Source organism: Haliotis rubra, unplaced genomic scaffold (assembly GCF_003918875.1).
Source record: "Haliotis rubra isolate DU_JTF1 unplaced genomic scaffold, ASM391887v1 Scf1800, whole genome shotgun sequence".
Lineage (NCBI taxonomy): Eukaryota > Metazoa > Mollusca > Gastropoda > Lepetellida > Haliotidae > Haliotis > Haliotis rubra.
Window position 1 is genome coordinate 46293 of NW_025765782.1, and position 13027 is coordinate 59319.

The following is a 13027-nucleotide window of genomic DNA, read 5'->3' on the forward strand; positions in this document are numbered from 1 at the left end:
CATAGCTTTTGTACAAACTTAACTTGAAAAAGGTTGGTGGTAAAAGACACAAGGTTGTGACTCTCTATAAAAAAAGTTCCATATGTTTTTAAACACTTCCTGAAAATCAGACTGAAAATGACAGAACATAGAACTGTGATCTGCCCAGTGAATAATTGAGTGACTACAGTTTATGCCACTTTTGGCAATATTCCAGCAATATCACAGCGGAGGACACCAGCAATGGGCTCATGTAGGTAATCGAACCCAGGACATCAGCGTGACAAGCAAACGCTTTAACGACAAGACTATCCGTCCTCCTCATCTGCTTAGTACTGTCTACAGATGCTACTTACATCTTCAGAGTCGGAGCTGATGTCAAGGATGGGGATGCCGAATTCATCACTGTACGGGGTGTAGGGCGTGGTCGGAGCCATGCGGTCATCTGCCGACACAGAATCTGTGGCGTCCGCCTTCGACAGGCTGGTCGTCTCCCGACTGTCCGGCTTCACTGTGGAGATCAGATTGAATATCATCCATGAATTCAGGGTTATTTGGTCTCAAAGGAGTTCATATATGTGTTGCCTTTTTTTGATCAGTAAATATACAGCACTCAGTGGAGCAATGTAGGCCTCCAGATATATCAGAGTATCAGTGGGCCGGAAGTGGTCACTACAGTACTACATGATAGTATGTCAAAGAAGGTTGTAATATAGACAGTGATGACACAACTTTATGGATGATCAACGGCTTTATTTTAACAATAGCAACGTTGTTTTCAAGCATAAGGGGGAATGATGGGGTACACCAGTTTATATACAAGATAAGATAATGCGATAACAATGTTATTGTCATCTCTATACCAGCAACTTCTAAAATGCCACTCAAACAAATCATTCGTCGTCTACATGGAGACAGGGCAATCCGCACCATCAATACCCTCAGCTGCCTGGAGAAGAAGTACATCCAATCCAGCAATCACCTCACCTTCCTCATGAGATACCGAGACCTCAATATCATCCCAAACGGCCTCAAACTGTCATCACCAGTCGACTCACCAGCAGCCAAATCCATCCTGCAGACCGCCTCCAAACTACTTGTGAAGGAGCGGATCAGACACCACCGCAAGATGAAGGCCATCACTCTCAACAACATCAACGGCCACATCGACACCCTCAGCTCCACCCTGCAACCCGGGACCTCCTTGTCCCTCCGAGTTGCTCAAACCAAGTCTAACAACCTACTTGACTCCAGAACCAAGACAACCCATCTGAAGAAACTGGAACTGCTCAAGCCCAAACCAGCAGACCGCAACACTAAGAGCCTCAACAAAGGTGAGTACCTGAAGAAGACTGTGGTCAACCTCAGCGACAAAGCCCTCACCCAGGACCAGATTAACATCCTGTCCATAGGACTGAAGTTCGTCCCGGCCACACCACTCTGCAACCATGACGACTTCATCATCAACATCGAGAAGGGGCTTCAGGAACTGGCACCGGCAGGCAAAGTTGACTTCCTCCGTCACCAGATCACTGATATCCTCCAGGGCCTAGATTTTCGAAGTTCTCTTAGAGCTAAGATAGTCGTAAGTTAATGTTAATGAATGGCACTTACGACTATCTTAGCGCTAAGAGAGCTTCGAAAATCTAGGCCCAGAAGTCTAAACCCCAGCAACCTAACATCACCAAAGCGGAGAAACAAGCCATCACCGACCTGCGCAGACAACACCATCACCATCGTCCCTGCTGACAAGGGCAAGGCAACCGTGGTACTCAACACTCCCGACTTCGACAACATGGTCAGCAAAATCCTTAATGACACCACGACCTACCGAAAAATCAACAAGGACCCAACACTCAAGCTGCAGAGACAACACAAGGCCCACCTGAAAGAACTACGTGACACCTTTGAGATCAGCCATCAACTCCATCAGAAACTGTCTGTCCCTCATCCACAAGCCCCGTACGCGCGGGCTACTGTGAAGATACATAAGAACCCTCCAATAGCAAGACAGTTATTATGTTCACGGGACACAGTGTTCTACAACACTGCCCAACATCTCACCAAAGTGTTAGCCCCTCTGGGCAAAACTGCTGAATAATATATCTCAGGCTCTGCTGAATTTTGTGATAAACTTAAGACTGTTACGGACCCTGGCAAAATTTTAAGTTATGATGTTGTGGATTTGTTTACCAGCGTCCCCATTAATGGAACCCTGCACATCCTCCGCCACCGCATTGACAACCTTGATACCCTCTTGACACTTACCTCTCCACTGACTCTATCATTCAGCTCATTTCTAACTCCATCACCTCCACCTATTTTACCCGCGGGGTGATGACCTCTATGAGCAAATCCATGGTTTACCCATGGGTTCCCCTCTCTCTCCCATCCTCTCTGAAATCTATATGACCTCCTTTGAACAGCATGCTCTCAGCACCTCACTAATCAAACCAACCTGCTGGTTCAGGAAGGTTAATGACACCTTTTTTTATCCTCCCTCAAAATAATGACACCACTGCCCTCCTCCAGCACCTTAACCAACAGCACCCTCGTATCTAATTCACCATCGAAACTGAAACCAACTCACAACTCCCCTTCCTGGATGTCCTAGTCACTCGCACCACTGACAACACTATCCAAACCACTGCCTACCGCAAACCCACGCACACTGACCAGTACATCCACTTTGACTCTAACCACTCTCTCAGAACTAAAACCAGCATTATCTCCACTCTTACCCGTCGAGCACTCAACCTATCCTCTGTCACCCCTCAACCTGAGGTGAGGTGAGGTGAGGTGAAATTGGGTTTTACGTCGTGCTTGAGAATATTTCGCTCATATGACGACTTGCATGCATGTGTATGTGTATGTGCAGCTGCTTGTACTAGCCCAGACTTAAGCTGGTTTTATAGTGCTAGCACACTGAGATACCATGCCGCAGTGAAGCATGAATACCCCACTCAGACACATTATACTGACTCCGAGCCGACCAGTCCTTGTTGTACCCATTAATACCGAGCGCCAGGCAGGGACCAACAAGTACCATATTTTAACGTCTTTTGGTATGACGCGACCGGGGATCTAACCCGCGATCTTCCACTCTCCGGGCGGACGCTCTAACCACTACACCATGGAGGCGGTCCCTCAACCTGAACTAAAACACCTCCGGCATGTCTTCACCCAACTTAACAACCCCTCTAAACTTGTTGACCGTGTCATTAACTCCACCCACAACCCAGCACCCAAACCCACCACTAGCAAGCCCGCCTCCGCTCCCATTCGCATCTCACTACCCTACATCGGCAAAACATCACATCACATCACATCAGTCACATACTTAGACAGATAGCAGGCATAGACACATACTTCTCCACAGTCACACCTCTCCAAACTATCATTAAGGCAAACGGTAGGAAACACACTTCAAAACAACAACAGCCTAAAGGTGTGGTCTACAACATCAGCTGCGACTGTGGCAGCAACTACATTGGTGAAACATCCAGACCACTCAACATACGCATCAAAGAACATAAGACACCCACAAACAAAGCAGACACCAAATCAGCCATTTCGGAACACATCACCAAATGTCCTCAACACAACATCAACTGGGACACTTACAAACAACAAACATGATTACACTCAGCGGAAATTGGCCGAGGCATTACAGATACGCCGTTTTAACCCCTCTATTAACAGAGATCAAGGCTATTACATCCCCTCAGCTTACAACCACCTAATCCACAAATAATTAACCACTCAACCCACTCTGGCTTCCCATCAACCGTCATACTCATATTCCTGACCACTGGCTTCTCACTAATTACTCCCCCCACCACCTTGGCTTCTGCCTAATTAACTTACATTCACTAATTCTCATGGTAATCCCACTCATCTCATTTTGTATCCTCAGCTCATCATCATGTCATTGTAGCTCATCATGTAACTTTCTTTGATACTTTGTTTCCCCACCCTTGTTATTGTTATCTCTTATCTTATCTTGTATGTAAACTGGTGTACCCCATCATTCCCCCATATGCTTGTAAACGGTATAAGAACCTATAGCAACACGTCGCTATTGTTAAAATAAAGAAGTTGATCATCCATAAAGTTGTGTCATCTCTATACCAGCAACTTCTAAAATGCCACTCAAACAAATATAGACAGTGTTTCCGCTGGCATTTTTTACAGCTGGACATTGTGACCCGCTAGTTTTTCAAATAGCGGTCATTTGTAAATTTTACCAGTCAAATGATCACGCTTTTCATTGTGCATCTGACCTTGCACCATTACAACCAATCAGAAATGTTGAGGGTATCGCAATGCGTCAATGCCGCTATTTTTAGCCTGGGGTTTTCCAAAACTGATATATTTATTTTGACAACACCTTTATGTCATTGCGAAAACATAATCTTTTTTCAAGGAGAAATAAAATTGACAAAGGTAATTAGAAAATTTATTTTAGAATTTGCCGGACACAATGACCAATAGCCTTTGAAATTACTGGACATCATAACTTTGTACCGGTCAAAGTCCGGTATATACTGGATAACGGAAACACTGATAGACATGTCTTATCCATGTATTTGTTTATGTAAACATACTAATGTCATTGAGCATATGAAGCTTCTTCACAGATGAGAATACTTCTCCAAGGAGCTTAATCTAGCTGTTTCAAGGGATAATTTATCTTTATATAAGCTAAATATTTTCATGGATAAGAGGTGAGGTGAAATTGGGTTTATCGTCGTGCTTGAGAATATTTCGCTCATATGACGACGTGCATGCGTGTGTATGTGCATGTGCGGTTGCTTGTACTAGCCCAGACTGAAGCTGGTTTAATAGTGCTAGCCCACTGAGATACCATGCCGCAGTGAAGCATGAATACCCCACTCAGACACATTATACTGACTCTGAGCCGACCAGTCCTTGTTGTACCCATTAATGCCGAGAGCCAGGCAGGGACCAACAAGTACCACATTTTAACGTCTTTTGGTATGACGCAGTCAGGGATCAAACCCACGGAGGTGGTTTCCTTGGATAAGAATTGACATTAACTATAACAGCAACACTAGGTCTTTGGGGCAATATGTTTTATATAACATGGGGGTGAAATGCACCAACTGGAAATGATGTAACACACTATACTTAAGATATGTCATGTAATCATGTAATAATTGGGTGTAAGTGTGCATAAATTGCAATTTTAGTGTTCACAAAAGTTTGCCTGGTTGTGAAATTGGTGGAATTCAGCATTTCGGAAAATCCCACTTTTGTATCATCTGGTGTATGTTGGAGTTGTACCAGCATAACTGTATAATCTAACTGTGGGATCTTTGTTAGTAGTAGCTGCATGCATATGGATGAGTGAGTGAGTTGGGCTTTACGCCGCTTTTAGCAACATTCCAGCAATATCACAGCGGGGAACACCAGAAATGGGCTTCACGTATTGTATCCATGTGGGGAATCGAACCCAGGCCTTGGTGTGATGAGTGAACGCTTTAACCACTAGGCTACTCCTCTGCCCCAGATATATGAGTGAGGCATGGCTCAAGGTAATGAACTAACTCCATATGTATTAACCCATGTGTACTGACTCCTGAATGCTAACCCACTGTATTAAGTTCTTAGCAGATTTGGTAGAAAATCAATTCAAAATAAGTCTCCTTCCTATAGATTGACAGCCAAAAAAAAAGAGAAATAAGGAATCTAGAGTTTCGTATAACACTATCAATATCACAAAATTAACATATTTAAATTCATTAATATACACTTTTGACAAAATTTACATTTCTAACGATCTGAAGAGATAAAAACATTTTACATTCACCTTACACGACCAATATTTTAGTAAATAACATTTCTTATTTTTGTGTTAATGAGTTTGAAAGCCATAACAAACCAATTTGTGAAATTCTAATTATAGAACTTGTGCAAAGCGATCAAGTTTTGAATGCAGAAACAGTTTCCAACTGTGAAGAAACTCTCCTGTACACTAAACCACTGTACCCTAATCCCATGTACACCGATCTATGTACACACAGTCATCCTGAGCACCCGTCAGTTCTGACTCCTTCAGTATTTACTAACTTGCTATAATTCATATTAAGTACAGTCAAATCCCGATGAGTCGAATGCCGGTGTCCCCAATATTATGCATAACTCGAAGTACCTGTCGGTCCAGACCATTCTCTGTTATAGTTGTCATCATTTTAATACCGGTTACACGAATTCGTCTCATAAATACACACGATGACTCGAGAAGAAAATTTGGTCCCATGAGATTCAAACAACAGCAATCTTGTATACATAAGCCGAAGTCAGTCAAAGAGAAGTTGATTGGTGTAGCAAACTGATCCAATTAACAAACCAGCGCGGCTCACACCTTTCCGCCATTGACGGGTGAGTTCAAAAGGCAGATTAGTGATTTTACAAAAATCACTGTCTGTGCTAATCAGACTGGAACTGATAAGGTGCCCCTATTAGCGATATGGAAATCATTAGATAAACAAATGCTTAGGAGGAGGAATTAGGACTGGATCATCTTTTTTTCTACCCTCATAGACATACCTATGTCTCGAATACATCGATAAGTCGAATTTATTACTTGGTCCCCAGCGATTCGACTCATCGGGATTTGACTGTATTTATAGTCTTGGTCTGGATGGTTTAAATATGTACACCCCCTTCTCATAATGTTCAGCTATTAGTTATCTCAAAAGGCACAATGTCACGCTTTTTCGACAATACTTGGTCTATAATATATATTTTGGGGAATATGCACTCACTTTAGCTTCATATTGATGCAATAAAAGACTTGAAACTTTGAGGCAGACAGCTCCCAAACAGATAACACTTGTCATATAAGGAATGTAAACAATTGCTCCGTACATCAAAAACTGTCTCATGCGGTGTTGTCGGTGTTTGCCGAACGGGTCTCAATCACAAGTGGCCTTACAGGATATTTGTAAAGAGCGTTCCAAGGGACATAACTCTACGGGGTTCACTTGAAATAAAGTTCGGTCAGATGAGGGCGGAAAAGTCATTTTAATGCAATGATGCACTAATTCATTCACACTTTTTAATTTCATATTGTAATCTAAATACATATTTTTTTCTAAAATAAATTATATGGCAGCTTCACTGGGGGCTGATAGTTAGTATTAATGAGAGAAATGCTATGTTGATATTTAGAGAAGTGTAGCGTGATAGTGTGCCTTTAACTTGTGTGGATTTCTAAAACTGACATGTGTGCCGATAACAAGTCATCAATAATCTTTCAGTAGACAATCTCCCCTTCGCGAGTCACAATAATTCCTTGACTGTGTGGTTACCTCCCTTGACAGAGAATTCCTCTGTCATCAGTGATCTAATTAATTAAACCCCCCCTATATGTCATGTCAACTAATCTTTCCCAGTTTAATTATCTCCCTTGACACAGTGATTATCTCCCCTGACACTGTGATTATCTCCCCTTAACGATTCAAGATTTACCCAGTATAGATTTGAGGTCACTTTTCTCTTTCTTTGTCTCACTGCCACCGACTGCACCTGAAATACACATGCAATACACAACACCTGTCAGTCACACTCATCATGCAGTTACAATATGGCACATTTAGCTCATGCAAGCTTCCAATACAGTGCATATAGATTCAGAGCAGAGACCATTCCAGCATATATCAGAGCAACAAACTTGGATTAGAAATTGCTAAAGCTGTTAATACATATATATATACTAATGAATTATGAAAACAAATCTTCTCAAGAGTCTTCTTGAAATAAACTGCAAATAAAATAGAAACCATTTTGGTCCAAATACTTTATATTCATGAACTTCTCTGGTGCTTCATTGACTTCAAAGTTTTTACAGCTTAACTGGAGGTTACCATGGTATCGGAATTAGCTTCGAATATTAAAGTGACTGCATTTTTCACAATTTTTCAACCAAGAAAGTTCCTTTTCCGTAACCTTCAATATTTGGTGTGTTCAAAACTTCTTGTGCAAGGCATCTATAATTTGTGTTACACATGCCTATTAACAATTAATTTCAATAGTCGAAAACAATAACCAGACCTCTGCAGTTTGCCTATAGCAGTTTAATGAGGGTTTGCCAAAGTCATGTAAAATTTCATTAGTCCAAGACTATGTCATCGTTTCTGGCTTGGATCCAATTATCGATACTGCTGCCGCTATATCAGCCAAAGAATTCTCCAGTATGATCCAGACAAACGAGTGATTGTTGGTTACCATGGAAACAATTCTGCCATTAGGATACACTGGCCAAAACACCCTGTCAAACCACTAGATCCATTCCACTGCCTGTGAGAAGCATAACCTGACCATTTCTTGTACAGATTAGATTCTTAGAGCAAAGATGCTGGGGAACTATGCTATGACTGTCCATACTTTTCTCTTAAAAATGTTTTCTTGTCTCATTATTATCTGTTGCTGTGAAAATTTATGTGATACAAAAAATCTCATAAAATACAAATCAGTTTGATCTTTTTTCATTTACATTATCAAAAAAAGCATCTTGAACTGGATCACGAATTACTATAATTTTAAGACTATTACCAAATGATATAAACATTAATATTTCCTAAAATAAATTAAACATTAATGAACCGACATTCCATTGATTATGTTCATTTATTTTCATTTAGCATGCCCAGCTTCTTGTGGTAGAGATTGAATAATAGAAACACGTAGAAAACATGGATGGCTTAACCAAGATGTCTACACATAGTGTGAGCTCATTTTAAACCAAGCTATTTCTGATTCGATATGACTCATTGATTATGATTTTCATGATGATTATGATGAGGTAAAAACATGCAATTAACAACCATCACCCTGCAATTTGTGATTCAATATGAATTTATCATTATGGTTTTCATGATTATTATGATGACGTCAACATAATGAAAGTAACCATCACCCAGGGCATAATACAATCTTTCCCATTTCAACAGAAGAGATTTATTAAGAATATCAACACAGGGAACAATGAAATACCAGTAGTGATGTGTGTGCCTAGTCCGGTATCTACAGCGTCTTTCAACCACTGCCAGTCAGTCTGTGTTTCCAGCGTAACCACGGTGATCTCACGCCCATCGTAAGTCTGCCGTTTTGCTGTTTCCTTAACAGCTGGTGATCTGGAGCTTAACCTGAAGAGTAGAGTGAGTGTTGGTTGGTTGTAGTGTTGGGAATTGCATAAAATCTCATAATTGATGATTGGTTCATTACAACCGATCAATCATCGAAAATAATTGGTCAGCATCATTTTATCAAATTTTTCTGGTTATGTTTGTTACTGCACAAAAACAAAGAAAAACATGTAGTTCTTATGAGTCTTTTTGCAAATTCCACAAAATGCATGTGCAAATTTAACATCTTTAAAGGATGACTAGTATGTTAGGAACATAAATTTCCTGGAGTCTTTAAGATAAATTCAATCCTGACTTGGAACAAGCTTGTAATGTTTGTGAAAAATAACAGACAAAACCAACCTTGTGAAAAATATTGTTAATGCAAACAAGTGTTCCAGAATTGTTTGTGTTCGATTATGAGAAAACATGATCGATTGCTTGGTCGTTTAGTCATTGCGACCAATCTTCGATTATTTCAATTAATCGGACCACCACTAGTTGGTTGACTGGTTTGTTGTTTAATGCCGCACTCAGCAATATTCCAGCTATATGGTGGCGGTCTGCAAATAATCAAGTCTAGACCAGACAATCCAGTGATCAACAGCATGAGCATTGATCTACACAATTGGGATACGATGACGTGTCAACCAAATCAGCGAGTCTGACCACCTGGTCCTGTTATCCATCTTATACGACAAGCATAAGTTGCCGAAGACCAATTCTAACCAGGATCTTCACAGGTAGTAGTAGAGTGAGTGAGTTGATTGGCTTTGATGATGCTTTGAACGCTAATCACAATGCCAGCCTGATGTTCTAGTGATGTTTTAGTGCTTACCACTGGGATAAAACCCACAAGCACAAACCTAGAAAGGTGATGATGATGATGATGATGATGATGAGCCTGATGATAAAAGCGGCATAAAACCATACTCACTCATGAAGATAAGTAAAAGGAAATACAGCCTGCATTCCGTTATATCTGTACTTGTATTTGGGACCAATAACTTCATATAATAACCAAATACGGATGATGAAAATAAAAAAATTGGAAAGGCTGATCACAGGAAAAATAGTAAAAAATAGAACACAGACAATTGGCATATTTAGATGTAAGCGACCTACATATCACTTGGTGGTTTGGGGGTGAAGGTCACGGAACGTTTCGATGTTCTGCTTTCTGCTAGTGCTATTCCGTCATCATCAAATATTTCTGGTCGGAAGCCACGTGCAATCTTTGGATGAGATCGGCCATGACCGGGCATGTCCAGTGCAGCAGAAGAGGCTGAAAACAAAGATTATGAGTTAAAATTCATCACTAATTTTACTAAGGCTGACCTTGTCCATCACCACGTTTAGAATGTACAGATGATAACATGACCCATATTGAACATGTTTCTAACATGAAACATCCTTACCCTATTAGCATATATACCCATTGTCTTACATATTAACCTTTCGTTTTAGGTGACACAAAAGTGAACTGAAGAAACACAATTTATAACTGAAGAAACACATTTTTACACATCCTCCCCAACCAATATTTCTTGAGTTTTAGCAGAATTTGTGATTAGCTATGGTTAATTTCACATCTGGGGGAGCACATGGACAAGTGAAAAATACTCCGAAAATATTATTCCAAACAAAGGGTTTGGGGGGAATGAGAGATATCCTACTTCTGAATCTGACACCTGGGAAGATAACAGTGCACAAAGTTTACTTGACTTCAAAGTTTTTCTTTAATTCTTAAAATGTTGAAATAACATGAAAATGTCATTGCCATTATGGTTTAATATTTTGAAATTATGTACAAATTACATAGAAGGTTTTGGTGAAAATGATAATTACCATTAATGTATGATATCCATTGCATATTAAAGGCATTGTACATCAGAAAATACTTATTTTTTAATGCAATTTCACAAAAACTCAACATTTTCCTCGACTACAGTAAGAACTTAATGAACCCATGTTGATGGAAGATATGAATTATGTTGACAAACTACTTCATATAGTATGTTGCCATGTTTTCACAACCAAGCTCTACTAAAATTTGGGCAAAATATTTGTTTTTACAACTGTTAAAAAATGATAAATCCTGCTTCAACGTTGCATTACTTAAACCCTATATACTTGGAAATAGGCATAAACATTAAAATACTTAGCACATTAAAGATAAACTTTAGGGTCTTAATTTCTTACCAAAGTAAAACCATGGTGGATACTGTATTTGTTGTTGAAATTTCATTCTTCAGTAATTTTACTCATTATGGTCCTGTATCTGCTACACATAAGCCCCATTCTGTCATCTTCTCTGTCAGTGACATCACAATAAGGGTCATGTGACTAACAATGGTATGACATCACAGTCAACACCTGCTTTGGTGTCCACCACTACATCACAAAGGTATGACATCACAATGCTTATGACATCAGAGATTCCATCATGACCCTCACACCACATAAACAAATGAGAAAAAATTAACACTCACACAGAATTTCTATTTTTTTTGATAATATTAATCTATCAGAAGTTATTATGGATGGGCCTTATGTAATAATCAATATGCAGTTCTTAATACCATTATTTTATTAGTTAATATCTATAATATTGTTTGATTGTTTACTATACCTTCTGAGGAAGTGTCTTCAATTGGCTTGACACCGATATCCACTTCGCTCTCACTGTCTGTAGCAAAGTCATTATCGGGTCCATCTTCTGCCCTGTTGTCAACTTCTGGGCTCCCACCCGCTCCAATGTCGGTATCCCTTTCTTCCTTATTGTCCAAGAATTCCACACTTTTCCTTTTCCCAGATCCTGGACTCGGGGAAGATACAGGTGCCTCATCCTCCTCCATGTTTGACACCTCTGCACTGCCTGGCACTGTGTAAGTCAAAACATATTAAAAATGGCTCCGGTAAAACATGCTGATCAATAGACGAAATAAATATTTTAACTGGAATGTTTACTAAAGTCTAAACTTTATTTTTTGTTCAGAACAGTACACAACAGCATTATCACTCAAATCAAACAATGTAACGATTCGTGCATGATGCAAAAGGCGACATATGTCTGAACAGAAAAAAACTACTAGTAGTGAGTCAACTTACTGAACACTTGAAATAATGTTTGCGAACACCTGTAGTGACTAAGTTATCAATTTATCACGACTTGCGTTGTTGACGCGCTTTATTTGCAAGAACACAGTTTGATAATCTAATAATCAACTACTCGCGAGGGTACCAAAATACATTTTCATAAAGTCAACGATAAATCTTGTACCTGATCGAATGTAAGAATCTCGTGTTATCGGTCCGCCATTACCTAGTTTGTTTATAGCGACGATCACGTGCCCAGAAGAGGGATTTGATTGGCTTATTTTAACCACATTCCGATCGCCGATGCTGCAAAAATCAATTTTACAGCAATGCTGCTAATTTTCAAGATAAAACCTACAAAATGAACGCGCCCATATCTTTAGAAAGCATGTACTGTATGAAAAGTTCATTTTTAAAGGGGTATGGAAATGTCAGCTGTCGTAATATTTCAACCGGTGGCGAGGCATTCAAAACCGGTGTCGACTTGCTTTCTTCCCTGTAATATTCAATACCACATCTGCGAACATAAAATACCAATCCAGATTCAACATGACGTTTGTAATACAAATTCCAGGTGTTACATACACAATGTTATGACCTATTATTGTATTTAATGAAAATAATGCAATGCATGCTCAACTATTTAAAGAAGTTTATATTAACCCTTTCCTGGAGTTTGCTATATATATATATGTCTTGAAAAGAACTGAGTTTGGTTCTAGAGTTTTGCTAAAATAAACATCACATGCAACCGATACAGAACACACGTAATTATTAAACACAAACATAATATTAAG

The 13027-nt window shown here is 39.7% G+C and overlaps 1 protein-coding gene across 5 annotated transcripts in view; it reads right to left on the minus strand.

Annotated features, from left to right (window-relative positions):
• LOC124273445 (glutamate-rich protein 6-like) overlaps positions 1-12486 on the minus strand; it is a 36163-nt gene extending 23677 nt beyond the window's left edge. For 4 of the 5 annotated variants that reach the window (XM_046708714.1, XM_046708715.1, XM_046708713.1 and 1 more), the window contains exons 1-6: positions 12415-12486; positions 11764-12015; positions 10257-10416; positions 9001-9152; positions 7477-7533; positions 336-490 (exon numbers count right to left, since the gene is read on the minus strand). In XM_046708714.1, the coding sequence (XP_046564670.1) occupies positions 336-490; positions 7477-7533; positions 9001-9152; positions 10257-10416; positions 11764-11989 (750 nt within the window). In that variant the 5' untranslated portion in view covers positions 11990-12015; positions 12415-12486. The remainder of the gene's footprint in view (positions 1-335; positions 491-7476; positions 7534-9000; positions 9153-10256; positions 10417-11763; positions 12016-12414) is intronic. The other variant, XM_046708712.1, reaches the window with a different exon arrangement.
• Between the last annotated feature and the right edge of the window lie 541 nt (positions 12487-13027).